Source organism: Calidris pugnax, unplaced genomic scaffold, assembly GCF_001431845.1.
Source record: "Calidris pugnax isolate Ruff unplaced genomic scaffold, ASM143184v1 scaffold100, whole genome shotgun sequence".
Lineage (NCBI taxonomy): Eukaryota > Metazoa > Chordata > Aves > Charadriiformes > Scolopacidae > Calidris > Calidris pugnax.
The window spans coordinates 254,787-282,477 of record NW_015090826.1 but is presented as its reverse complement, the minus strand read 5'-3'; the positions used below and the strand labels follow the sequence as shown (position 1 = coordinate 282,477).

Sequence of the window (27,691 nt, the reverse complement as noted above, 5' to 3'; positions counted from 1 at the left end):
GTCACTTTTTTGTTGTTGTTGTTGTTTGTTGTTGATTTTGGGTTTCACGGAGGTGATTTCCCACATGATTGGGAAGAAAAGTTCCACTTTTTCCTGGGGCTGAACCGGCTCAGAGTTTTCATGGTGAGGAGAAGGAAGAAGGGGGTTGGTTTTTCGGGATGTTTCCCCCCAAAAAGTCCCTCCCACCCCAGGGAGGGGGGGACGGGCAGGACCTTGGAAGCTCTTTCAAGAAGGCACTTTGAGCTTGGCGCTCCCCAAAAGGAACTGAAGGATTCTGTCCACCAACAAGGCCAGGAAGAAATCGGCCAACAAGACCTTCGTGATCACCATCTTGAACTGGGGGGAGACAAAACAAGTCGTTATTATCCCCCCCCCTTACTCCAAATTTCTCCTTTCTCCCCCTCGGATTCTCTGTCCCCCCAAAATATTGGCCTCTGCTCAACCACGACCTGAGCTTCTGCCCCTTTGGTGGAAAAAGGGCTAAATGGTAAAAATTTCACAGTATGCTGTAAAAATAATCATCATGGCAGGATGGTTTGGGTGGGAAGGGACCTTAAAGACCATCTAATTCCACCCCTGGACACCTCCCACCAGAGCAGGTCGCTCCAAGCCCCCTCCAACCTTGGCCTTGAAGCCCTCCAGGGATGGGGCAGCCCCACAGCTCCTCTGGGCAACCTGGGCAGAGGGTCACACCACCCTCCCAGCAAAGAAGTTCTTGCCCAAAATCTCATCTCAATCTCCCCTCTTTGATGCCCCGTCCCTGGGAACCTTCAAGGTTGGGTTGGACAAGGCTTTGAGCCACCTGGGCTGGGTGGAGATGGCCCTGCTCATGGAATCATGGAAGGGTTTGGGTGGGAAGGGACCTTAAAGACCATTGAGCTCCATCCCAGACACCTCCCACCAGAGCAGGTTGCTCCAAGCCTCATCCAACCTTGGCCTTGAACCTCTTCAAGGTTCTCTGGGCAACCCCACAGCTCCTCTGGGCAACCTGGACCTTCAAGACCATTGAGCTCCATCCACGGACACCTCCCACCAGAGCAGGTTGCTCCAAGCCCCCTCCAACCTTGGCCTTGAACCCCTCCAGGGATGGGGCAGCCACAGCTCTTCTGGGCAACCTGGGCCAGGCTCTCCCCACCCTCAGAGTCAACAATTTCTCCCTAAATCCCCCCTTTTTCTCCCCCCTTCTCTCCCTACTGGGGACCCAGCCCAGGATTCTGGGAGATTTTTGGGCTCCTGTTGAGCTTCTCACCCCCCAACACCCCCAAGTCCTTCTCCTCAGGACTACTTCTCCATCCCTTGCCCCCCAAGCCTGTGTTGACCCCCCAATACTTCAGCAGAAGCTCCCACATCCTCTCAAGTCAAGCTCTTTAGGTCCCGCAGAGCTCCCCTGAGTTATCATCTCCCTGATATTTTGCTAAAACCTTCAAAATTCCTCCCAAAGTCATGTTCTCCCCCCAAGGAACCGCGTGTAGAAGTCAACCGCCGTCTCTCACCTCGGTGGGGATTTCAACCAAACCAAACTGCTCGTTGAATTCGGGCGAGGAACCCGTGAGGAGCCCCACGATGGCAAGTCCCGAAAGGAGGATGCTCCAGAGCAAAGGTTTGTTCTCCCTCAGACTCTCCATGAAAGGGTGGCCCTAAAAGACAACGAGGAGAAACCCTGAGGAGAAGTTTTGGAGCTACTACCATCTGGGACACTCAGCTCATTGCAATTTGGTGCAAAAAAGAAGGTTTTCCCCACAGAGCACCAACAACAGGGAGTTGGCGATGAAAGAACAACATTATTGCACCTTTAATTATCAAATCTCTTCTCTGGGAGTGCTGGAGAAGTGATTAAGAAGTAATTAGAATCATAGAATGGTCTAGGTTGGAAGAGACCCTTGGGATCATGGAGTCCAACCATCTCCCCTACTCTCCAAAGTCCTCCCCTACACCATGTCCCTCAGCACTGCATCTAAACGGCCCTTAAACACCACTCTTTGGGTGAAAAATTCCTTCCTAATGTTCAATCTAAACCTCCCCTGTTGGAGCTTGAAGCCGTTCCCTCTCGTTCTGTCACTAATTACCTGTGAGAAGAGACCAGCACCAACCTCTCTACAGTGTCCTTTCAAGTAGTTGTAGAGAGTGATGAGGTCTCCCCTCAGCCTCCTCTTCCTCAAACTCAACAGTCCCAGCTCTCTCAATTGCTCTTCACCTGGATTTGTTCTCCAGGCCCTTCCCCAGCTTCGTTGCCCTCCTCTGCACCCGCTCCAGCACCTCCAGATCTCTCTTGGATTGAGGTGCCCAAAACTGGACACAACACTCGAGGTGTGGCCTCACCAGTGCTGAGTACAGGGGCACAATCACCTCCCTACTTCTGCTGGTCACACTATTTTTGATACAAGCCAGGATGCCATTGGCTTTCTTGCCCCCCTGGGCACACTCTTGGCTCATATTCAGCTATTTCTCAACTAAAACCCCCAGGTCTCTTTCCTCCAGGCAGCTCCAGCCACACTTCCCCCAGCCTGTAGCGCTGCAGGGGGTTCTTGTGGCCCAAGTGCAGGACCTGGCACTTGCCCTTGTTGAAACTCATTAGCCCAGTGATCCAATCTCTCTAGATCCTCTTGTAAAGCTTCCCTCTCCTCCTGGGACTCACCACTCCTGCTTAACTTGGTGTCATCTTGCAAACTTGCTGATGTTCCACCTTATGTCCTTCTCGAGATCATCAATAAAGACGTTCAACAGAAATGGGCCCAACACTGAGCCTTGAAACACACCACTTGTGACTGGCCACCATCTGGACGTACATCCATTGAGCACAATTAAACACTAATTACCTTGTAGTTGATGGCGAAGGTGGCCATCTGCATGGCCATGGACATGATGTAGACGGTGCTGTTCACAAGGCTGGGCTCAAACTCCTTGTAGAGATCCACGAATTCCTCCTGCCTGGAAGGGAACCCAACAGGAGATGAGGGGCTTGGAATCACCAGGAATATTCATCTTCCCTCACCCCAGCCCCCCCCTGACCCCAGTTTATTTAAATTTTATTGGGTAAAACCAGTTTGTTCCCAAATAGTGAGATACTGCAAGCGCAGGTGAATCATTGGGTTCTTTTTTTAACACAAAAATCAAGTGGGGAAAAAAATGAGGGGATTTTATGTGTTTTTCTTTATTAACTTCCCCAAAATCCACCTCATTGGGGTTCCTTCTATTTCCCTTTCCCCTGGGGGCAGTAGATATTGGAAACCCAACGCCTCAGACCATATTTCCACACCCTGCTGAGCCCCACGCGCTCGATGGACGACTCAAAGTTGTTTTTTTCTGGCCACATCAAACATATTTTACCCCTCAAAGCTCAGTGGGTTTGAGGAAGCATCCCCAGAAAGGGCCCTGGGGTGAGGGAGGCTTCTCTCCACCCTCCTGGAAGTGGGAACCAGGGAAAATATTGGGGTGTTGGGAGGGAAAAACAACTCACTTGGGGTCGCTGAGAGCCTGAGCCCCCCGGTAGAGATAAACCAGGCTGAGGAAATGCACCAGGAACTGCAGCAGCACCGTCAGCACCGTGTAGAGGTTAAAGATGTTGGGCAGCGGTCGCTCCTTGGAAAGAGTCTTCAAAGGCTGGGGAGGGGAAAAAAAAAAGCAAACGGGGTGGATTTGAGTGGGTTTGGATCATCTGGAGGCAATTTCCGGGCAGAATCTGCTTAATGTTTACTTGGGATTCCTGCAGGAACATCCTGAAGGAATCCCATGTTAAGAAAAAGCCTCCCAAGAATTCCACTGTCAAGAGAATTAAAGGCTGGGGAGGGGAAAAAAAAAAGCAAACGGGGTGGATTTGAGTGGGTTTGGATCATCTGGAGGCAATTTCCGGGCAGAATCTGCTTAATGTTTACTTGGGATTCCTGCAGGAATCTCATGTTAAGAAAAAGCCTCCAAGAACCCCTCTTTCAAGAATATCCTCCAAGAACCCCACTGTCAGGAAAGTCCTCCAAGAACCCCTCTTTCAGGAATATCCTTCAAGATCCCACTTTCAGTAATTCAGGAATGTCCTCCAAGAATCCCTTTGTCAGGAAAGTCCTCCAAGAACCCCACTGTCAAGAGAATCCTCCAAGAACCCCTCTGTCAGGAAAGTCCTCCAAGAATCCCTCTTTCAGGAAAAGCCTCCAAGAACCCCTCTTTTAGGAAAAGCCTCCAAGAACCCCTCTTTCATGAATGTCCTCCAAGAACCCCTCTGTCAGGAATATCCCCCAAGAAGCCCACTGTCAGGAATGTCCTCCAAGAACCTCTCTGTCAGGAAAAGCCCCCAAGAACCCCCATTTCAAGAATTATCCTCCAAGAACCCCTCTTTCAGGAAAAGCCTCCAAGAACCCCAATGTCAGGAAAAGCCTCCAAGAATCCCACTGTCAGGAAAAGCCTCCAAGAATCCCTCTTTCAGGAAAGTCCTCCAAGAACTCCTCTTTCAGGAATGTCCTCCAAGAATCCCACTGTCAGGAAAAGCCTCCAAGAGCCCCTCTTTCAGGAAAGTCCTCCAAGAACTCCTCTTTCAGGAATGTCCTCCAAGAATCCCACTGTCAGGAAAGTCCTCCAAGAATCCCTCTGTCAGGAATGTCCTCCAAGAACCCCTCTGTCAGGAATGTCCTCCAAGAACCCCTCTGTCAGGAAAGTCCTCCAAGAAGCCCTCTGTCAGGAATGTCCTCCAAGAATCCCACTGTCAGGAATATCCTCCAAGAATCCTTCTTTCAGGAAAGTCCTCCAAGATCTCACTGTCAGGAACATCCTCAAAGAATCCCACTGTCAGGAAAGTCCTCCAAGAGCTCCTCTTTCAGGAAAAGCCTCCAATAATCCCACTGTCAGGAAAGTCCTCCAAGAACCCCTCTGTCAGGAAAAGCCTCCAAGAATCCCTCTGTCAGGAAAGTCCTCCAAGAACCCCACTGTCAGGAAAAGCCTCCAAGAATCCCTCTGTCAGGAAAGTCCTCCAAGAATCCCACTGTCAGAAAAGTCCTCCAAGAACCCCACTGTCAGAAAAGTCCTCCAAGAACCCCACTGTCAGAAAAGTCCACCAAGAACCCCTCTTTCAGGAATGTCCTCCAAGAATCCCACTGTCAGGAAAAGCCTCCAAGAGCCCCTCTGTCAGGAATATCCTCCAAGAACCCCTCTGTCAAGAACATCCTCCAAGAACCCCTCTGTCAAGAACGTCCTCCAAGAACCCCTCTGTCAAGAACGTCCTCCAAGAACCCCTCTTTCAGGAAAGTCCTCCAAGAACCCCTCTGTCTGGAAAGTCCTCCAAGAACCCCTCTGTCTGGAAAGTCCTCCAAGAACCCCTCTGTCTGGAAAGTCCTCCAAGAACCCCTCTGTCTGGAAAGTCCTCCAACAATCCCTCTTTCAGGAAAAGCCTCCAAAAAACCCTCTTTCAGGAAAAGCCTCCAAGAATCCCTCTGTCAGGAAAAGCCTCCAAGAACCCGTCTTTCAGGAAAAACCTCCAAGAACCCCTCTTTCAGGAATAACCTCCAAGAACCCCTCTTTCAGGAATAACCTCCAAGAACCCCACTGTCAGGAATAACCTCCAAGAACCCCTCTTTCAGGAACGTCCTCCAAGAATCCCTCTTTCAGGAATGTCCTCCAAGAATCCCTCTTTCAGGAATGTCCTCCAAGAACCCCTCTTTCAGGAAAGTCCTCCAAGAACCCCTCTTTCAGGAAAGTCCTCCAAGAACCCCTCTTTCAGGAAAGTCCTCCAAGAACCCCTCTTTCAGGAAAGTCCTCCAAGAACCCCTCTGTCAGGAAAGTCCTCCAAGAATCCCTCTTTCAGGAAAGTCCTCCAAGAACCCCTCTGTCAGGAAAGTCCTCCAAGAGCCCCTCTTCCAGGAAAAACCTCCAAGAATCCCTCTTGGGATTAACAAGGGAATTAACACCGCGGAGTGTTAATTTATTACAACAAATGGCTTTTTTGGGGAAAAAAGAGGCATCTCTGAGACGACAGCCGTCCCAAGGCCCTGCTCTCCTCTTACCTTGGACCTGGAGATGAAGAGGAAGCAACCAGCCAAGAGCAGCCCCTGCAGAGTGGCCTGAAAATCACTGAACTTCACCCCTTCCAAGTAGAGGACGCTCTGGCTGTAAGCAAGGATCAGGGCGTTGAGGGCAAGGATCTTGAACATCTGGAGGGTGGTCACAAGGGTGCAACGACCTACAAGGGAATTAACACCGCGGAGTGTTAATTAATTACAACAAATGGCTTTTTTGGGGAGAAAAGAGGCATCTCTGAGACGACAGCCATCTCAACCAAGAGCCCCTCTTCCAGGAAAAACCTCCAAGAATCCCTCTTGGGATTAACAAGGGAATTAACACCGCGGAGTGTTAATTTATTACAACAAATGGCTTTTTTGGGGAAAAAAGAGGCATCTCTGAGACGACAGCCGTCCCAAGGCCCTGCTCTCCTCTTACCTTGGACCTGGAGATGAAGAGGAAGCAACCAGCCAAGAGCAGCCCCTGCAGAGTGGCCTGAAAATCACTGAACTTCACCCCTTCCAAGTAGAGGACGCTCTGGCTGTAAGCAAGGATCAGGGCGTTGAGGGCAAGGATCTTGAACATCTGGAGGGTGGTCACAAGGGTGCAACGACCTTGCTTGATGACGTGGCAAACTAAAGGAGCGTTTGGAAACAAAAAAAACCCAAAAAATCAGGTTTTGGGGCTTTGTCCCCTCAGTTTTCTCTTTTTTTTGGTTCTGGGGCTTTGTCCCCTCAGTTTTCTCTTTTTTTTGGTTCTGGGGCTTTGTCCCCTCAGTTTTCTCTTTTTTTTGGTTCTGGGGCTTTGTCCCCTCAGTTTTCTCTTTTTTTTGGTTCTGGGGCTTTGTCCCCTCAGTTTTCTCTTTTTTTTGGTTCTGGGGCTTTGTCCCCTCAGTTTTCTCTTTTTTTTGGTTCTGGGGCTTTGTCCCCTCAGTTTTCTCCTTTTTCCGAAGCAAAATATAAACAATTTAACCCCTCAACGCTCTCGTCCCCATCCAAGAACCAACCCTTCTCCCCCTCCAAGGTTGCTCAGCACAAAAAGTTGGCAAAGCCACAGATTTGGGGGCATTTCTCACCTCCCCACACCCTCTCTGTCTTGGCTTCTTTGGGATCTAGACTCATTCCTGTCCTGGGCTGAGCCACACAGGACAAACTTCTCCCTTAACGCTGCACTTTTTTGGGAAAACTGCACTTTTGGAAAACTCCACTGGCTGAAATTGGTGAAAATATTCACTTTATCAGCAGATCTGGGGTGTGGGATTCAAGGTCTTGGTGGTTTTGAGCTCCCCAGGGGTGGGGATGAGGTGGAGCGAGACCCGGGCACTCGTCCCAAGCTGCCACCAGGGTTATTTCACACCATGAACATCACATTCTATATAAATTAGGAAATTTGTTGAGTTTTTCCTGCCATCCTGAGAAATCCTTGCCCCCAGATTTGGGGGCATTTCTCACCTCCCCACACCCTCTCTGTCTTGGCTTCTTTCGGATCTAGACTCATTCCTGTCCTGGGCTGAGCCACACAGGACTAATTTCTCTTCTAATCTTTGGGAAAACTGCACTTTGAGAAAACTCCACTGGCTGAAATTGGTGAAAATAGTCACTTTATCAGCAGCTCTGGGTGTGGGATTCAAGGTCTTGGTGTTTTTGAGCTCCCCAGGGGTGGGGATGAGGTGGAGTGAGACCCAGGCACTCGTCCCAAGCTGCCACCAGGGTTATTTCACACCATGAACATCACATTCTATATAAATTAGGAAATTTGTTGAGTTTTTCCTGCCATCCTGAGAAATCCTTGCCCCGGGGCTGGATCCCTGAGCCCTTCCCTTCCTCTGGCTCGCAGGGTCCCACTTTTGCTGGGAGCACCCAGTTTCCTCCTGAGAAATTGGGCTGAGGATAATCCTCCTCTATTTTATATCAGTATCAGGATCAATATTGGTCCTTTACTGTTATTAACATTAATTATCTACTCTTATTCTACTAAATCTGTTTATATTTTGACCCTCAGGTTTTCTTGTTTTCCCCCAAATCCCCTTCCTGGTTGGGGAGGGGTCACGGGGTGATGGACTAATTGTCTAAAAGACAATAAATTGTGGGTTTTCTCAAACTACAACAATTTCTCTGGGGGAACTTGGACTCAGAGAGATCACACCAGCCCTTCAACCCTCAGCAGGAACTTACTGCACTGAATGGAGGAGAGTTTGGAGGTGAAGGGGGCCGCGATGCTGGCGTCCCCCAACTTCACCACGGGTACCCTCTCCTCTTCCAAATCCTTCAGGACCTGACTGATCCGCTCCTGCGGGCCAAGAAGAGAAAAAAGATGGACCCAAGATGATCTCCCACCATCCCACATCCCCCTTTTCCCCATTTGAGGCCAAGAAGCTTCACGTTTGAAGCCTTAACTCGATGGTTGGATGGAAAAGCAGCATCTTCTCTGCCCAAATCTATTGTTATTTCAGAAAGAAGAGGAGAAAAACCCATCTTTTCCTAGGACATCCTGCCCTTTCATGGATTAGGAGGAAAAAAGAGCCAGGATAAGTTAAAGGGCTTGGAAACATCTAAGAACTGACCCTCTGGATGGCGAGTTGCTCCTCTCTTTGGGACATGACCCTGTGCTTGGCCCCACGGGAGGTGGGTTTCACGGTCCCGCTCCCCACGGAGGGCAGGGCAGGTCTCCCATCACCGGGACCATCCCGAGGTCTCTTCTTCCGTTCTGGCAACCTCTCGGGAGCGTTGGCCAACAGTGCCACACCTGCAGGGGCACCAAGACATCAGCTGTGGGGAAAAAGGGTTGTCATCCCTTCCCCAGCAGAGATTTTGAGGCAGCAGGAACCCCAACTGTTCCACCAGGACAGAGATCCTCCCGCTCGAAGGTGATGACCCTCAACACCTTTGCTGGTGACACCCAACTGGGACAAGCAGGTGACACACCAGAGGTTGGGCCACCATCCAGTGAGACCTGGACAGGCTGGAGAGTTGGGCAGAGAGGAACCTGATGAAGTTCCACCAAGGGCAAGTGTAGGGTGCTGCCCCTGGGGAGGAATAACTCCCTGCACCAGGACAGGTTGGGGGTGGCTTCCAGAAGGTGACACTGGGAGGGGTGGCTACCACAGCAGAAGGCTGGGCCACCATCCAGTGAGAGCTGGACAGGCTGGAGAGTTGGGCAGAGAGGAACCTGATGAAGTTCCACCAAGGGCAAGTGGAGGGTCCTGCTCCTGGGGAGGAATAACCCCCTGCCCCAGGACAGGTTGGGGGTGACCTGCTGGAGAGCAGCTCTGAGGAGAAAGACCTGGGGGTCCTGGGGGACAACAGGATGCCCACGAGCCACCAACGTGCCCTGGTGGCCAAGAAGGCCAATGGCATCCTGGGGGGCATCAGGAAGAACGTGGAGAACCTCAAAGGAGGTCATCCTCCCCCTCTGATCTGCTCTGCCCTGGGGAGGCCCCATCTGGAGCACTGGGACCAGTTCTGGGCTCCCCAGTTCCAGAAGGACAGGGAACTGCTGGAGAGGGTCCAGCAAAGGGGTACGAAGATGATGAGGGGCTGGAGCATCTCTCTGCTGAGAAAAGGCTGAGGGACTTGGGGCTTTGGAGTCTGGAGAAGAGAAGACTGAGGGGGGATCTGATCAACACCTACAAATACTTGAAGGGTGGGTGTCAGGAGGATGGGGCCAGGCTTCTTCCAGTGGTGCCCAGTGACAGGACAAGAGGGAACGGGCACAAACTGGAACATGAGAACTTCCATCTCAACATGAGAAGGAACTTCTTGACTTTGAAGGTGACAGAGCCCTGGGAGAGGCTGCCCAGAGAGGTGGGGGAGCCTCCATCTCTGGAGATACTCCAAACCCCACCTGGATGGGACCCTGTAGGACCTGCTCTGGGTGCCCCTGCTCTGGCTGGGAGGTTGGAGGAGATGATCTCCAGAAGGTCCCTTCCAACCCCTATCGTTCTGTGATTCTGTGATCCCAGCCCTCCAAACACCGGAGAAACTGGGTTAACGTTCCTCAACACAAACCCAACTGAGATGGGGCTCCAGGAGACCCCTGTGGACTCACCCACGTCGGCGTGTTTCAGAGCCCCGACGTCATTGGTGCCGTCCCCACACATCAGCGTGACGTAGCCCAAGCTCTTCAAAGTTGTGATTACAAACTCCTGCAGAAAAGAAACCCACATGGAGTGAGGTTTTGGAGCCTGCCTGTCCCAATTCTCTGCTCTCTGGAAGTTGGAGAGAGCAAGAAGGTCTCCCTTCAGCCTCCTCTTCTCCAGGCTGAACACCCCCAGCTCCCTCAGCTGCTCCTCACAAGTTCTCCAGACCCTTCTCCTCAACAAGTTCTCCAGCCCCTTCTCCTCGAGCTCCAGACCCCTCACCAGCTCCGTTGCCCTTCTCTGGACCCGCTCCAGCCCCTCAAGATCTTTTTTCTTTGTGGAAAGGGACCCAAAACTGGCCACAGCACTTGAGGTGGGGCCTCACCAGTGCCCAGTCCAAGGGGACCATCACTGCCCCAGTCTTGTTGGCCACACTGTGGCTGACACAGGACATGCTGGTGGCCTTTTGGCTACCTGGGCACTCTGCTGGCTCATATTCAGCTCGTTGTTGACCAACACCCCCAAGTCCTTTTCCACCCACTCTTCCCCCACCCTGGAGCATCCACGGGGTTGGTGTTGGCTACCTGGGCACTCTGCTGGCTCATATTCAGCTTCACCAACATTCACCAACAAGTTGACCAACACCCCCAGGTCCTTTTCCACCCACTCTTCCCCCAGCCTGGAGCATCCACGGGGTTGGTGTGACCCCAGTGGAGGACCCAGTTGAAGACCTTTAGCATTAATCATGTGCCAACGTCTACGTGGCCCCCAGACTCTGCAGGAAAACTCTGCTAAAATGCTAAAATTGGGTTTTACCACCAGCTGTGATCCCTCACCTTCTGCTTTGGCACCACCCTGGCGAAGACCTGGATGTGGGGTATGAGTTTGAGCAGCCACTGTCTGTTCAGGGACTGGAGGTGGGAGAGACCTTCCCCAGTTACGCACAGGTCATATCGCTGGGTCAGCTCCCTCGAGGAGTCTGGTAAAACTGGGAGCACGATGGCACCATCGATGGACTGCCATTGCCAGCTGGAGCCTGGAAGAAGAAGCAGGAGCTTGACATGAACCCATTTGTGAGGTTCTTGGCTGGAAGAAACGCTCCCAGATGCTGCCCCCCATGTTTTCAGCCTCTCAGTGTTACAGACACGAGGTCCCCCCCAACTTCTCAGGACAGGGACATGCCCACCCCCACCTAGGTACAGAATCCCAGAATCTTCTAGGTTGGAAGGGACCTTCAAGATCATCTTGTCCAACCGTCAACCTAATTTTGACAAAAATAGACACCCACACAACAAACAAGGAGCAGCATCACTAAACCAGACCTCCCAGCACTACATCAACCCGGCTTTTGAACACCTCCAGGGATGGGGCCTCCACCACCTCCCTGGGCAGCCCATTCCAAAGGCTGAAGAACCCCAGCTCCCTCAGCCTCTCCTCAGGAGACTTATTCTCCAGACCCCTCACCAGCTTTGTCGCCCTTCTCTGGACCCGCTCCAGCACCTCAATGTCTTTTTTATGGTAGGGGGGGCCCAAAACTGGACACAGGCCTCAAGGTGAGGCCTCACCAGTGCCCAGTACAGGGGGACAATCACCTCTCGGGGCCTACTCCCCACGCTGTTCCTGACACAGGCCAGGATGCTGGTGGCCTTCTTGGCCACCTGGGCACACTGCTGGCTCCTGTTCAGCCCACAGGCCACCAACACCCCCAGGTCCTTTTCCATGGGGCAGCTCCAGCCACTCTGCCCCCAGCCTGGAGCTGCAGGGGGTTGTTGTGACCCAAGTGTAGGACTTGGCACTTGGCCTGTTGTACAGTCTCTAGGTGGACCCTGCAGGCAGTGGCACAGCTCTCAGCTTCCCTCAGGATGTTCTCTGAACCTGCCCAGCCTTCAAGCTGTCCTAATTTTTTGATATTTTGGGGCTTGAGGAGCTGGGAGAGGAACGCCCTAAGGCAGAGAAGAGAGAGGTGAAGGGCAGAGGGTTCTCTGAGATGCTGGAAAGTGATTTTCCTTTATCAGCATCCAGCAGCAGCACTAAGAGGACATGCTGAATTTTAATATAATAGAATCATAGAATGGTCTAGGTTGGAAGAGACCCTTGGGATCATCGAGTCCAACCATCTCCCCTACTCTACAAAGTCCTCCCCTACACCATGTCCCTCAGCACTGCATCTAAACGGCCCTTGAACACAGCCAGGGATGGTGACTCCACCACCTCCCTGGGCAGCCTGTTCCAATGCCTGACCACTCTTTCGGTGAAAAATTCTTTCCTAATGTTCAATCTAAACCTACCCTGTTGGAGCTTGAAGAGGTCTCCCCTCAGCCTCCTCTTCTCCAGGCTGAAGAACCCCAGCTCCCTCAGCCTCTCCTCAGGAGACTTATTCTCCAGACCCCTCACCAGCTTTGTCGCCCTTCTCTGGACCCGCTCCAGCACCTCAATGTCTTTTTTATGGTAGGGGGCCCAAAACTGGACACAGCACTCGAGGTGAGGCCTCACCAGTGCCCAGTACAGGGGGACAATCACCTCTCGGGGCCTACTCGCACAGGCCAGGATGCTGGTGGCCTTCTTGGCCACCTGGGCACACTGCTGGCTCCTGTTCAGCCCACAGGTGACCAACACCCCCAGGTCCTTTTCCATGGGGCAGCTCCAGCCCCTCTGCCCCCAGCCTGGAGCTCTGCCTGGGGTTGTTGTGGCCCAAATGCAGGACCTTGCACTTGCCCTTGTTGAAACTCATTCCATTGGCATTGGCCCAGTGACCCAATCTATCTAGATCCTCTTGCAAAGCCCCAAGAGGGGTTTTGGCTGTTTCCTCCCAAAAGCAGAGCCCATTTCCCACCCAGGAGGGGTCACCTTTGCTGGCTGGAGGCTGCAGAATGAGGGTGTGCTCTCTCTGGAGGAAGTGAAGCTCCCGGGCCACGTGGCAGGCGGTGAGAGGATTGTCTCCTGTGATCATCACTACCTGAGGGGACAGCCAGAAGGGTCCAAAATCAGTTCTGGGTCCATCAGTGACACTTCACAGCAAGTTTTCTTCACGCTGAGAAGAATTCTGCCAAGCTTGGATGTCTCTGACATTCCCTAGAAGATGTAGCTCCCTCCAAAAAAGCTTTTCTCCGGGGCCAGGGCAAATCCCACCCCAAAATAACATCATAACCCCAAGATTTCTCTGCCTCTACCACGTTGAAGCCTTTCCCCTCGGCTCCATGATGGTTTCCAGAACTGGAATTCCAAATCCCAAACCCTGTGGCTACCAGTAAGGCCAGGAAACTGGTGAGGCTTACGTGGTGTGACGCGTTCTGGATCTCCCTGATGACGGATTTGGAATCGGCTTTGAGAGGGCAGGAAACCACAATGAAGCCAACAAATTTAAGATCACACTCCAAAGTTTCGCGCTTCATCTCTCTCACCTGCCAAAAAGCGAATCAGCAGAGAGTGTTACCTGAAATTCTCTTACCCAAAGGGCGATTTCCTTCCAATCAAAGCAGCACTAGAAACACAACAGCTCCGAGACGCACAGAGAAACCCTGGAAGACCCAGCTGCTCTAGAAGAAAGGCTTTTTTTTGGGCACAAAGCTCCAGAAAATAGCCCTGAAAGCACTTAAATGTGCCTAAAACTAGGTTCACAGCTAAGAAGTTCAGCCCTAAACCTCTTTGAGTGCTACAAAGGAAGAGCTGACCCCAACTTTACCAACAGGGAAACAGAAGAATGGACCAACAAAGTCCAGGAATTCAACGCTGGGAGCAGAACGCAGATCCTCCCAGAAGATCCAGATGGTAAAACCATCGCAGTTACGGCAATTTTGGGCAACCACGTGCCAAAAGAACCTGGAAGACCCAGCTGCTCTAGAAGAAAGGTGGGTTTTGGGCACAAAGCTCCAGAAAATAGCCCTGAAAGCACTTAAATGTGCCTAAAACTAGGTTCACAGCTAAGAAGTTCAGCCCTAAACCTCTTTGAGTGCTACAAAGGAAGAGCTGACCCCAACTTTACCAACAGGGAAACAGAAGAATGGACCAACAAAGTCCAGGAATTCAACGCTGGGAGCAGAACGCAGATCCTCCCAGAAGATCCAGATGGTAAAACCATCGCAGTTACGGCAATTTTGGGCAACCACGTGCCAAAAGAATCCCACCCCCTCTTCCCTGCTGGCACCACTTCCCTTTCCTTTAAACAGGAGCTTGATTTCCAGGTTTAACCAGAGAGATTTACCTGCTGGTGCGTGAGGTGCCCCAGTTCTTTGTAGCCAAGGGCCAACACTCTTGCCCCCTCGTGTGAAATCTCCGTGTGGACAGCGTGGTAGTTGCTGGGGCACTGAGACAACTAGAGAAGGTGTGGGGAAAAAAAAGCAGGTTATTAGCACAGTTCCAAACTCAACCCGGTAGCACATTCCAGCACCTGGCATTAAATACGCAAAAAAGGGGAAAAAAACCAAAAGGGGGTGAATTTGGGAGGCTCCCAAACGAAGGGTGAAAGAGGAGATTCCCCAAATCCAACCCTTTGTTGTCAGCAAAAACGAGAGGGCCAGGAGCACGTTTGGGGAGAGATTCAGAGCTCACTGGGATTAGACTGAAATCCCCAGTTTGTTTTCAAGCACGGGTTCGTTGTGCTCTGTTCCAGGATGAAATCCCTACATCATTCAGGTTTGGGCAACACAGGACTAATTTCTCTTCTAATCTTTGGGAAAACTGCACTTTGGGAAAACTCCACTGGCTGAAATTGGTGAAAATATTCACTTTATCAGCAGCTCTGGGGTGTGGGATTCAAGATCTTGGTGGTTTTGAGCTCCCTGGGGGTGGGGACGAGGTGGAGCGAGACCCAGGCACTCACCCCAAGCTGCCACCAGGGTTATTTCACACCATGAACATCACATTTTCTACAAATTAGGACTTTGCTGAGTTTTTCCTGCCATCCTGAGAACTCCTTGCCCCGGGGCTGGATCCTCACCAGGTTCCCTTCCTCTGGAAGCCGCAGCGCTCGCAGGGTCCCACCTTTGCTGGGAGCACCCAGCTTCCTTCTGAGAAACTGGGCTGAGGATAATCCTCCTCTATTTTATACTGGCATCAGGATCAATATTCTTTAGGGTTATGAACGTTAATTATTTACTTTTATTATATTCAATCTGTTTACATTTCAACCCTCGGGTTTCCTTGTTTTCCTCCCCGATTCCTCCTTCCGGGGTGGGGAAGAGGTGACGGAGCGATGGAATAATTGTCTCAAGGACAATAAATCTGTGGGTTTTTCTCAACCCACAACCCCGGGGGACAAGAGGAGGCAGGAGGGGGATGAAGCCACGTGGCAGAAGAGGCCCTTCCTCTCTCCTGGAGCCACGCTCACCATTTTGTGCAGCGTCTCTGGGGCCCCTTTCACGGTTGCAATGTAACAGAGATCAGTCGAGCCGATCTTCTCGTAGGACGCCAAGACAGACATTCTTTTCAGGGCACTGGCAAAATGAAAGCGCTGGTGAATTTTCAGTCCCTGAGTTTTAATACTTCGGGGGAAAACTTTCTCATCTGGAAACAAAGAGATCAGGAAATCCTGAAAGGTTTCTCGGTATCAAAAAGCAACATTTCCCAAAAGGAATTCCCGTTCGGGTCACCGGGATCCTAAAAATTTCCTCTCCTTAAGATACAAGCACACAGAGGTGGAAATTCTCTCTCGTGGCAAGAATTAAGGGACAAAAGCCATCAAAAAACCTACATGATTTAACACAAACAGCTACACAGCAGGTCGGAGGTGCGTTTCTAGCATATATTATCATCACAAATAAAAATCCAGAAGTAAAAACCACATCAGAGTGAGTTTCAGTGAGATTTCAGGAAGATTTCTACTTTCTGCCAAGAAAGCAGAGGGGGAAGCCTCCAAAGAGACATCCCTCAGCCCACCCTGAAACCCAGGCTGTCGTGTTTTCACTCTGGGCTGTTTTACTGAGTCAGCAAAATGGGAATTAAAGACCCCCAACTCGAGCCTGCTGGTTCCAAGACACAGTATGTGCAGTCCTGAGATGAAACCACTACTATTTGTTGTCCCTCAGACACGTGGTGCAAGGATTTTCACCCCCCCAAACCAGTTCCTGGGGTGACACCAGCTAGAATTCCCTCCTCACTGGTGTGAGACACAGGAAATCTCCAAAAAGTAGGGAATTTCATGCTCAGAACTGATAAAACCAACGTTATCATCGTCGCTCCCCACCCAAAAACCCACCCCAAAAGCATGTGTAAACAGGGGCTTCGGGTATCACCCGGGGAGGAGTTTGAATCCCAAAGGTTTTACCTTTGGTGAGGGTCCAATCCACAGCCATCAACATGGCCTTCTCCAAGGGATCTCCCACCAACGTCCCATCATCCAACTGCACCAGGGAGTGACACGTGGCGATGGCTCGGTGGGTTTCTACAGGGATGTCAGACACCGGGGTCACCTCCTTCCCATCCCTGGAGAGTTAAAAAAAATAGAGAATTCCAGAGTTAACAGACATTATCTCAGAGAAATGCTGGAATTTTTCCCAGCAAAAAACCCAAATTCCTACTCCCTTTGAGAAGCGGAGCTTTTCGTGGGGAGATCAAAGCCACAGGAAACCTGAGACAGGGCCAAAAACCCAGAGTTTTTGCCAGTTCTCCAAAATGAACTCAATTCATGCCCCAGGACAGGTTTGGGGGTGACCTGCTGGGGAGCAGCTCTGAGGAAAAAGATCTGGGATTTCTGGGGGACAACAGGATGCCCATGAGCCACCAACGGGACCTGGTGGCCAAGAAGGCCAATGGCATCCTTGGGCAACATCAGGAAGAGTGTGGAGAACCTCAAAGGAGGTCATCTCCCCCACTCTGCTCTGCCCTGGGGAGGCCCCATCTGGAGCACTGGGACCAGTTCTGGGCTCCCCAGTTCCAGAAGGACAGGGAACTGGTGGAGAGGGTCCAGCAAAGGGCTACGAAGATGATGAGGGTAGGAGAACATCTCTGTGATGAGGAAAGGCTGAGGGACTTGGGGCTTTGGAGTCTGGAGAAGAGAAGGCTGAGGGGGGATCTGGTCAACCCCGGGGGGTGTCGGGAGGATGGGGCCAGGCTTTTTCCAGTGGTGCCCAGTGACAGGACAAGAGGGAATGGGCACAAACTGGGACACGAGAAGTTCCATCTCAACATGAGGAGGAACTTCTTGACTTTGAGGGTGGCAGAGCCCTGGGAGAGGCTGCCCAGAGAGGTGGGGGAGTCTCCATCTCTGGAGACATCCAACCCCTGCCTGGATGGGACCCTGTGGGACCTGCTCTGGGTGCCCCTGCTCTGGGTGGGGGTTGGAGGAGATGATCTCCAGAAGGTCCCTTCCAACCCCATATTATTCTGTGATTCAGAGAGAACACTCAGAGTAGAGGCTTGAACTAAATCAGGTTGATGGTTGGACAAGATGATCTTTAAGGTCCCTTCCAACCTAGAAGATTCTGTGATTTATGGATAGAATCAAAGGACTGGGATGTCCCTCTGCTGCAGCATCTGGCCTTCAGGGACAGCTCGTTACGGCAGCAGAATGAAAAAACAAGATGATGCTGCATGAAGGAGCAGCAAAAAATCTCAGTTCCATAAAACTTCTCTACATAAGAAGTCCCCTGAGATAATTAAATTCACAAGTCCTGAGCCCACAGTCGTCAGAGAACAACCCTCTCTGCTTCCACTTCAATCCACTTCTTCCAAACTCCCAGTTTTCTTCTCTTCTCCACTGGAATGGATTTCTCTTTTGCCTGAGGGGATCCCAAAGCCCAAAAAACATGCCCCAAAGGACCTACCTGAGCCCAGCGACTCCTCTCACGACGAGGTGATCGCTGGTCAACGTGCCCGTTTTGTCAAAACAGCAAACTTGAACTTTGCCTGCAAAGGGGATGCGGAAGGGCTCCGTGCAATACACGTCTGGAAGAGAGGAGAAGAAATTCTGTGAGGAATCAGAGACAGCAAAGCCAGGACAAGAAGCTCAAGTGGCCTTTACCCCGAGACAGGAGCCACCAGCACCATTCACAGCTGGAATAACCAAACCCTCAGATCCCCCACCCTGAATTTTTGGGGAGTTTGAAAGCAGAACAGACACCAAGTTGTAGCAGTGACACAGTCTAAAGGAGAAGCCATTGATCTCCCTGTTCATAAAGTCACAGAGCTAAAGGAGAAGCCATTGATCTCCCTGTTCATAGAGTCATAGAGTGATATGGGGTTGGGATGTCTCCAGAGATGGAGACTCCCCCACCTCTCTGGGCAGCCTCTTCCAGGGCTCTGCCACCCTCAAAGTCAAGAAGTTCTTCCTCACGTTGAGATTGAACTTCTCATGTCCCAGTTTGTGCCCGTTCCCTCTTGTCCTGTCACTGGGCACCACTGGAAAAAGCCTGGCCCCATCCTCCTCACACCCACCAGCCAGGAGATCTCCCCTCAGTCTTCTCTTCTCCAAACTCCAAAGCCCCAAGTCCCTCAGCCTTTCCTCAGCAGAGAGATGCTCCAGCCCCTCATCATCTTCGTAGCCCTTTGCTGGACCCTCTCCACCAGTTCCCTGTCCTTCTGGAACTGGGGAGCCCACAACTGGACCCAGTGCTCCAGCTGGAGCCTCCCCAGGGCAGAGCAGAGGGGCAGGATGACCTCCCTCCACCTGCTGGTCACACTCTTCCTGATGCCCCCCAGGATGCCATTGGCCTTCTTGGTCACCAGGGCCCAATCGGGCATCCTGTTGTCCCCCAGGACTCCCAGACCTTTTTCCTCAGAGCTGTTCTCCAACCCCCAACCTCTCCTGGTGCAGGGGGTTGTTCCTCCCCAGGGGCAGAACACTACACTGTTCCACAGCCAGGAACCTGCAGGAGCGATGCAGGACCATCGAGCAAGTCAGATATTCCCTCCTACACTTGATTTAGGACCCACTTCCAAGCCCACATCTCCAATTTTTTGGGATTTAACCAACCTCCTACACACCAGCTGCAAAACCCTACACTCTCATGTCACAGAGACCGAGAAGACTCATTTCCAGTCATTTCCATTTCACAAATGGTTCCAGGCACAAGAGAACAGCCCCGTTGTTGTTGCTGTGTTTAGGTTGGGTACTCACAGAGCTTGGCCAAGGCGATGAGGGAGGTGTTGACAGCCAGAGAGAGCTCAATGGGAAGCTCAGGTGGAACAACTGAAGTCAGAATTAAAGTACACTCCAGGAAAAGCTTGTAACGATTCCTGCTGGGATCCTTGGTGCCTAGAAAATAAGATGGGAGACCCATGTAACTCCTCATCCTCAGCCCACCTGCCCCACAGAGCTAAGGTGAGTACCACAAAGAAGCTCACCTACCGAGGAAGGGCAAGAAAAGCATCCAGTGTGGGCCCCTACACTCAACCACCGGCGCAGCCCAACCCAGCTATTGTTAACGCTCAGAAATTAGGTTCACCTTTGGTACAAGTCCTGGGGGAAGAGACCTGGAAGAAGCAAGAAGAAATCTCACCTTCGATCCAGACGTACGCGGCGGCAGCAACGGCAAAGACCAGCAGGAAGAGGATGAAAATGAAGGTCTCTAAGTTATTGGCTGTCACTCTCTTCACCCCAAAGAGGATTGTACGTAGCAATTTCCCCTGAGAAGAACAGCCTTCAGTGCAAGAAGCTCTCTCTGCAGCATGCAGTATTTTGTTAAAAATAGCCACGAAACCCAATTTTAAAATTATACTCGGGTGTTTCGGTGCCAGGGCCTGAAAATTATTCTCCCTTCTGCGCTGTAGGCAGCAGCCCAGAGTCACCCATAATTAATCTGTTAAAAAAAAAAACCAACCCAACCTCGTTGCTACATCATTAAGCTGATGATTTCTTTGAAGCAGCCTTCAATTTGCAATTGAAAAAAAAAAAGCTCACTTTGACATCTCTGGTCTCCACAAACGCATTCGATTGCCTTTTGCCAATAATTATCTTTACAAAAACAGGGATAACCAGGAGCTGAAGCTCATATGAGTGTGGGAAGTCCCAACAGGCACCCTCACTCCTGGGCTTCTGCATCAACCCTCAGACTATTTATTCCTTATTTATTCCTCTTCCAAACCCAAGGAATTTCGATGCCCTGATTTCTATTTCCCCCACCCCTGCTGGGTTTCCTAAGGATTTCCTTCCAACCAAGCACTGAACGACTCCACCAGCATCACCCACAAAGACCAATCTCATTTATTCTTCTTCCAAACCCAAGGAATTTCAATACCATGATTTCTATTTCCCTCCTAATGTGTTTCCTAAGGATTTCCTTCCAGCCCAGCACTGAACGACACAACCAGCATCACCCACAAAGACCAATCTCATTTATTCCTCTTCCAAACCCAAGGAATTTCGATGCCTTGATTTCTATTTCCCCCCTGCTGGGTTTCCTAAGGATTTTCTTCCACCCCAGCGCTGAACGACTTGATCAGCATCACCCACAAAGACCAATCTCATTTATTCTTCTTCCAAACCCAAGGAATTTCGATGCCCTGATTTCTATTTCCCCCCCTGATGCATTTCCTAAGGATTTCCTTCCAGCCAAGCACTGAATGACTCAACCAGCATCACCCACAAAGACCAATCTCATTTATTCCTTTTCCAAACCCAAGGAATTTTGATGCCCTGATTTCTATTTCCCCCCTGCTGGGTTTCCTAAGGATTTTCTTCCAACCAAGCACTGAATGACATGACCAGCATCACCCAGAAGAGGCAAGAAGGCAGGGACCCATCCTACCTGAGATGTGTTGAAGCCGGTCCTCAGCGCGTACGCCACACACCCGTTATCGACGGCTGGAGAGGGAACAGAGACAGGAAACTCAGCAAAAATCTTTTATAGTTTCTCAAAGAGGGAATACACTTCAAGCTACACCCTCCTCTCACTCCCAAGGATGAATAAAGAATCCAAGTAAACCACTAGTGACCAGACCAAGGAGACCGACCCAATGATATTCTCTAAAAGTTGCAATAAAGCCACTTAAAATAAATCACAGGATGCTATGGGGTTGGAAGGGATCTCTGGAGACCATCTCCTCCAACCCCCACCCAGAGCAGGGGCACCCAGAGCAGATCCCACAGGGTCCCATCCAGGGGGGGTTGGAATGTCTCCAGAGATGGAGACCCCCCCACCTCTCTGGGCAGCCTCTCCCAGGGCTCTGCCACCCTCAAAGTCAAGAAGTTCCTCCTCACGTTGAGATGGAACTTCTTATGTCCCAGTTTGTGCCCGTTCCCTCTTGTCCTGTCACTGGGAACCACTGGAAAAAGCCTGGCCCCATCCTCCTGAAACCCACCCTTCAAGTATTTAGACACGTTGATCAGATCCCCCCTCAGTCTTCTCTTCTCCAGACTCCAAAGCCCCAAGTCCCTCAGTCTTTCCTCATCACAGAGATGGTCTCCTCCCCTCATCATCTTCGTAGCCCTTGGCTGGACCCTCTCCAGCAGTTCCCCCTCCTTCTGGAACTGGGGAGGCCAGAACTGGTCCCAGTGCTCCAGATGGGGCCTCCCCAGGGCAGAGCAGAGCAGAGGGGGAGGATGACCTCCCTCCAGGTTCTCCACACTCTTCCTGATGCCCTCCCCAGGATGTCATCGGCCTCCTTGGCCACCAGGGCCCATTGCTGGTTCGTGGGCATCCTATTGGCCCCCAGGAGTCCCAGGTCTTTCTCCTCAGAGCTGCTCCCCAGCAGGTCACCCCCAACCTGTCCTGGGGCAGGGGGTTGTTCCTCCCCAGGGGCAGGACCCTCCACTTGCCCTTGGTGGAACTTCATCAGGTTCCTCTCTGCCCAACTCTCCAGGTCTCACTGGATGGTGGTCCAGCCTTCTGCTGTGGCAGCCACCCCTCCCAGTTTGGTGTCACCAGCAAAGGTGCTGAGGATCCATTCCATCCCTTCACCCAGATCATTGATGGATATATTGAAGATGTAGCCACAGAAATCTGGGGGTACAAGACGTTCCTTCTCTGGAGGAACTGTTGAAGGTACGTACGTTTCAGTCCCGTGCTGGCTTTTTGGGGTGGGATGTGCTGCACCACTTTTGTTCCCCCAAATATGATGTGGAGGCGGGAATCCGTCTGCATGTCCAAGATGTGCTCCGGACTGAGATCCTCCACGGGCTCCTGTGGAGATCCAGCTCTCAGATTTCCAGCTTTAAACGAGAAAACTCCCCATTTTCCTTTCTGTTCTGGTCCCACAAGATGGTCTCATTTCAGCCAAAAGCGGCCCAAACTGAATCTAATCCTTAAAACACCACTCAGCTCCCGATGGGTCTGGGTTTAGAGACTGGCATCTGGGGAAATTCTAGTTTCAGCTCACCCTTGGCACATTGAATTCAGCAAAGGAGGCTCTGCAAGCGTTTCTTTATCATTTTTAAGCCACCCACTGGCACAAAAAAAAGGAGGAATACGAAGGGTTTTGAAGTGCTTTACGTTTCTTCCTCCTCCCACCTCTACCCAGCCAAAGGAATCCAGACTGGGGAATGCGTAGGAGGCCGATGCCCAAAGGCCAGAGGCATCACCAGACAAAATAAGATATTTCTGTTTCTCATTTACCAGAGCCCATCCATCACCCAGAGGGAGCCAGTAACAAACAGCCCAGGTTTCTTGGGCCAGCATTTAGACAAAGAGACTAATTAGGACTCGTAAATGTTGCAGCAGCTCGAGTATTTGAATTTTTTGGGTGGCAGCAAAGGGACAGAGAAAAGATTTCCCCACAAACCTTCATCTGCGGCACGGACTCTCCCGTCAGCATCGCTTCATCCACGATGCACCTGCCCCTTAGCAGCAGAACATCACATGGCACTAGGTTTTCATGAGGAGATCGGCCTGTAATTAAGCAATTAAAACTGAGAAGCAGCTCAAAGGCAGAAGGGACTATCACTGGGACCCTGCAGGAGAAATAACCAACTCTCCTTCAATTTATCAGAGACTCCTAAAGCTTCCAACCACGTCTATCCCAGCACGGACCCACTCAGAGTCACTGAGAACCAAAAGGGTTTGAAGGTTATTAAGTCCCTTTTGAGACCAGGAAAGTTTCAAATTAAGTCACTTAGTTCTTATTGCTGTTTGGGCTTAAAAAACTGACACCACGTCCTGGGGTGATACAAGATTAAAAAGGAGAGCAGGGTTAAAAGAGATCTGTCCTTTCCCTTTTCCTTTCCATATTGTCAGGAGGAAGGGAATTCTTCTTTCACAATCTTAATCTGAGGCTAAAACCTTGAAGTATTTACCTTTCAGTTTAAAACCATTCTCCCTCATCCCACAGATCCAGAGTCCCTCCCAGCTTTCCCCCTTTTTAAGATCCAGCCCAAGGATTACTCTCTTAGAGCCCTCAATGGTGACCCCTACGAATTAAAAGTCCTCAAAAGTAGCCAAGCACGACCATTAGATTTTTATACTCAATTCAATTCACTTCATAACTTCACCCACCAGAAGGAATCTGATTTTAAACAAGCTTTTGATTACAACCACCATGTAAATCATTACCAATGGAAACGATATCCCCTGGAATAATCTCATCACTGGAAATGGGGCGCCACTTGCGGTTTCTGTAAACCTGTGTGATAAAAAAAACCACTTTAAGAAGCCCTGGACAGGTCAGAAAAAGAGGGGGAAAAGATCAGCTAAGAGAGCTACACCCTAAATTTTATCCCCTGTCCTCTCGGGGTGAAATTACCTGGATCATGTAGGGTTTGTTGCCCATTTTTCGAATCTCCGACATGTTCCTCATTTGCTGCTGGACCAGAGAAGCTTCAAATGCCACCAGCATGGAGAGGGTGAAAACACTGTAATACCAGTATTCATCCAGGCACCACAAACCCACACAGAACACCTGCGGGGAGAACGTGACACAAAAGTTATTCTCATTTCCTTCAGAAAGCAAAAGGTTTCATTTCTAGGAATTTAAAAAAAAAAAAATATCTAACTCGGTACATATTTAATCGTAGGAAGGCAGAAAAAATAAATCACAGTATTAGGGAGAAACAGGGTCACTCCCAGAAGTAAAATTGATATTGAAGTGCAAGAATCATGGAATTGTCTGGGTTGGAAGGGAGCTTTAAGATCATCCAGTCCAACCAGCAACCTCACCCTGATAAAACCCAGCACCACGTCAACCCAGCTCCGAAATCCCTCCAGGGATGGGGCCTCAACCTTCCCTGGGCAGCCCATTCCAAGCCTTAATAACCCCTTTTCTGTGGAAAAACTGTCCCCAATCTCCAATCTGAACCTCCCCTGGGGCAACTTGTTTCTTCTTGTCCCATCACCTGTGACTTGGGAGAAGAAATTTTTGTGGGAAGGGACCCAAAACTGGACACAACCCTCAAGGTGGGGCCTCACCAGTGCCCATCACCTCCCGAGTCCTACTCCCCACCCTGTTCCTGATGCTGGTGGCCTTCTTGGCCACCTGAGCACACTGTTGGCTCATCTTCAGCTGACAGTTGACCAACACCCCCAGGTCCTTCCCCACCAGGCAGCTCCAGCCACTCTGTCCCCAGCCTGTAGCATCCAGGGGGTTGGTGGGACCCAAGGGGAGGACCTGGCACTTGGCCTTGTTGAACCTCATCCCGTTGACCTCGTCCCATCCATCCACCCCGACCAGATCCCTCTGCAAAACCTTTCTACCCTCCAGCAGATCAACACCCCCACCCAACTTGGTGTCATCTGCAAATTTCCTGAGGGTACAAGAACATCTACACCTGATTTTGCAAAGCTGCCAGTGGAATTAGGGCTCTCAAGCCAGAGCTGGAAGGAATGATCTCATTTTTGAGCAGGGAGAAGCATTTACAGCTCTTTTTGGTTTTTTTTCTTTACCTGAAAGATGAAAAATGGAGCTGTGGCTCTTTCTTTAAAGAGTTCTAAAAACTCCGGCACCACCATCTCAGCCCTGGAAAAAAAATTGAATCCTTATTAACCTAAAAGTTCCAGATTCTCAGCAAAAGCCCAACCCAAAAGCCTCCTGCAGCCTCTGGGGTCTGACCAGGCTGCGCTCCAGAATATCCACAATCTATTTTCAAACACTTTGTTTCAGTTAATTTGTTATACTCAATTAATTCCCATCTATAACCCAACCTGGAGAATTATCAGTCTGATAATCTTAAAGGAATTTGAAATAAGCGCGGGGAATAATTGAAATTTAAAAAACAGGGCTAGAAATGTGGTTCAACACCTTTGTTTCAGACACAACTTGGGCAAAGAGAGATCTGCACCCAGAAAACTCACTTGTTTGTACCGTATTTCTTCTCAGCTGCTCGGATATCCCTGTCCTCCTGATAACCTCGGGCATTCTGGTAGAAAGAAAGGGGATGTTCCACGGGGAAAGCTACAGGGAGAAACTGTTTCTTGCCGTCTCTCTCGTACGAATACTTGATTTTCTGAAATTCAAAGGAAAGGGCTTCCTGCCCATCCTCGTCCTGCGGAGAGAAGGGGGGGAAAAAAACCAACCAGATGAACACACGCCAAAGGGCTTCACTCCCCACATCATCATGAAGGAGGAGAGAAGCCCCAAGCCCTTATATCTCTAATTATTATACAATTTTGCTTGTGCACACACAAGGAAACACCGTGCAATCTCTAACATCCCCACTTTGGACCGACTGCAGCTGATTTTTCCCTGATTACTTAAGTGAAAAGGTAATAAATTGGAGGCTGAGGGCACGATGCAGCAGTTCCCCAACAGCTGTATCCTCACCTGGTCTCTGTGGAGCGGCACTAGTTCTACGGAGCCGTTATTTGGGGTTGGCACAACTTTAGCCAATGTGGCTTTTTTAGGACACGGTTCCTGAAAGACAAAAGAGATGCACCTCGTAAAGGAGGAGCTAAAACCCCAAATTTCAACGAGGAGGGAGGAATCCGAGCCGGGTGGCACTGAGACACGAAGAGAAAAGAGCTCTTTGCAGGCGGGTGCTTCTGCAGAGTTGTTGTTAAGAGTCAAAGACACTCTGATCATCACAACCCATCCCAAAAATCGTACCCTACCACCAAAAGCAGTATATTCAGGACTTCACTTGCAGTTAGGACATATAAAGCTGTCAGTAAGACACAGTTATAATAACAACAGCAAAAATGGCAACCAGGTGGTCCATCAGCAAAAGATGGAACGATGGACACCAGCAAAGGCAGCTGGTCCCTGCCCTGAACTCTCAACTCAGGCCCTGCTCATGGAATCATGGAAGGGTTTGGGTGGGAAGGGACCTTCAAGACCATCTAATTCCACCCCTGGACACCTCCCACCAGCCCAGATCACTCCAAGTCCCCTCCAACCTTGGCCTTGAACCTCTTCAAGGTTCTCTGGGCAACCCCACAGCTCCTCTGGGCAACCTGGACCTTCAAGACCATTGGGCTCCATCCCTGGACACCTCCCACCAGAGCAGGTTGCTCCAAGCCCCCTCCAACCTTGGCCTTGAACCCCTCCAGGGATGGGGCAGCCACAGCTTCTCAGGGCAACCTGGGCCAGGCTCTCCCCACCCTCGCAGCAAAGAAGTTCTTCCCCAAAATCTCATCTCAACCTCCCCTCTTTGATGCCCCGTCACTGGGAACCTTCAAGGTCAGGTTGGACGGGGCTTTGAGCGACCTGGGCTGGGTGAAGACAGCCCTGCTCATGGAATCATGAGGGTTTGGGTGGGAAGGGACCTTGAAGACCATCTAATTCCACCCCTGGACACCTCCCACCAGAGCAGGTTGCTCCAAGCCCCCTCCAACCTTGGCCTTGAACCCCTCCAGGGATGGGGCAGCCACAGCTTCTCTGGGCAACCTGGGCCAGGCTCTCCCCACCCTCAGAGTCAACAATTTCTCCCTAAATCTCCCCTTTTTCAGCTTAAAACCCTTCCCCCTGGTCCCATGGCTCCCCTCCCTCATCCCTGCTCCCTCCCCATCTCTCCTGGAGCCCCTTGAGGGGCTGGAAGGGGCTCCAAGGTCTCCCCGCAGCCTTCTCTTCTCCAGGCTGAACCCCCCCAACTCTCTCAGCCCCCAGAGGGGCTCCAGCCCTTTCCTCCTCCCCTTCCAACACGCAGCCCCGCTGCCCAAGCCCAGCTCAACGCAGAAACGTCTCCGTGCAAAGCTTCTCCTCACCGCCCTCACCCTCACGGCGCCTCCGGAGCTCTTACACGGCCGATGCGGCTCTACCACGCCTCAGGGAACTCCTCCCCCCTGCTCCCACCACACCGAACGCCCCCGCTCCCTCAGCCGCCCCCGCACGTCCGAAAACCCCCCGGGAAACGGTAGGAAACCCCCCTCCTCCCCGCGTTGCTGGCGGAGGACTCCCCAGCACCACCGGCAGCCCCGGTACTCACCCGGACGCAGGTGAGGGCGCAGTGAGCGTGCACCGACCACAGCCCCGAAAGCGCCGTCAGCAGATGAACCACACCGATGGCGGCGAGAGCCAGCAACGCGGCCTCGGGGGGCGCGGGGCCCGGGCCCGGCCCAGACCTCGGGCCTTCCTCCTCAGCCACCCCCGCCGCCGCCGCCGCCTCCGCCTCCCCCCAGGCCGCCCATACGCGGGGTCCCCACAACCACAACCAAGCCGGGTAGAGCCCCGCCACGAAGGGCAATACGGTGCCGTGGAGGAGGCGCGGCCGCCGGCGGTACAACGTCACCGACGAGACCAGCTCGTCCACGGGACCCGAAGACGGGCCGGCCGCCGCCATCTTGCCTCACTAGACCGCAACGACCCACTTCCGCTTCCGGTCGCGGGGAGGAGGGG

At 51.5% G+C, this 27,691-nt stretch overlaps 1 protein-coding gene across 2 annotated transcripts; it reads right to left on the bottom strand.

Moving 5' to 3' along the window:
* Positions 1-5: 5 nt before the first annotated feature.
* Positions 6-27,650, bottom strand: ATP13A1 (ATPase type 13A1). 2 transcript variants are annotated; one of them, XM_014940210.1, is made up of 27 exons: positions 27,282-27,650; positions 25,682-25,771; positions 25,213-25,403; positions 24,805-24,877; positions 23,669-23,824; positions 23,479-23,548; positions 22,712-22,818; positions 21,984-22,113; positions 20,740-20,795; positions 19,492-19,618; positions 19,110-19,247; positions 17,818-17,938; positions 16,320-16,477; positions 15,384-15,559; positions 14,259-14,369; positions 13,333-13,458; positions 12,905-13,013; positions 10,894-11,093; positions 10,027-10,123; positions 8,543-8,724; positions 8,154-8,268; positions 6,594-6,614; positions 5,985-6,160; positions 3,458-3,600; positions 2,817-2,928; positions 1,494-1,637; positions 6-336 (listed from the first exon to the last, which is right to left on the bottom strand). In XM_014940210.1, the coding sequence occupies exons 1-27, from the start codon at positions 27,633-27,635 to the stop codon at positions 226-228; spliced, it is 3,594 nt and encodes a 1,197-aa protein (XP_014795696.1). In that variant the 5' UTR covers positions 27,636-27,650; the 3' UTR covers positions 6-225. The 2 variants fall into 2 exon arrangements, with proteins under 2 accessions (XP_014795696.1, XP_014795695.1); XM_014940209.1 differs by lacking the exon at positions 5,985-6,160 and having other exon boundaries at positions 6,418-6,614.
* Positions 27,651-27,691: the final 41 nt, after the last annotated feature.

Excerpts from the sequence above, each read along its gene's own strand:
- ATP13A1 (XM_014940209.1), bottom strand. The coding sequence starts at position 27,635 with ATGGCGGCGGCCGGCCCGTCTTCGGGTCCCGTGGACGAGCTGGTCTCG. Across the intron at positions 23,825-24,804 it reads CTCCATTTTTCATCTTTCAG|GTGTTCTGTGTGGGTTTGTG; the intron begins GTAAAGAAAAAA and ends TTCTCCCCGCAG. Across the intron at positions 1,638-2,816 it reads CCTTCGCCATCAACTACAAG|GGCCACCCTTTCATGGAGAG; the intron begins GTAATTAGTGTT and ends GTTGTCTTTTAG.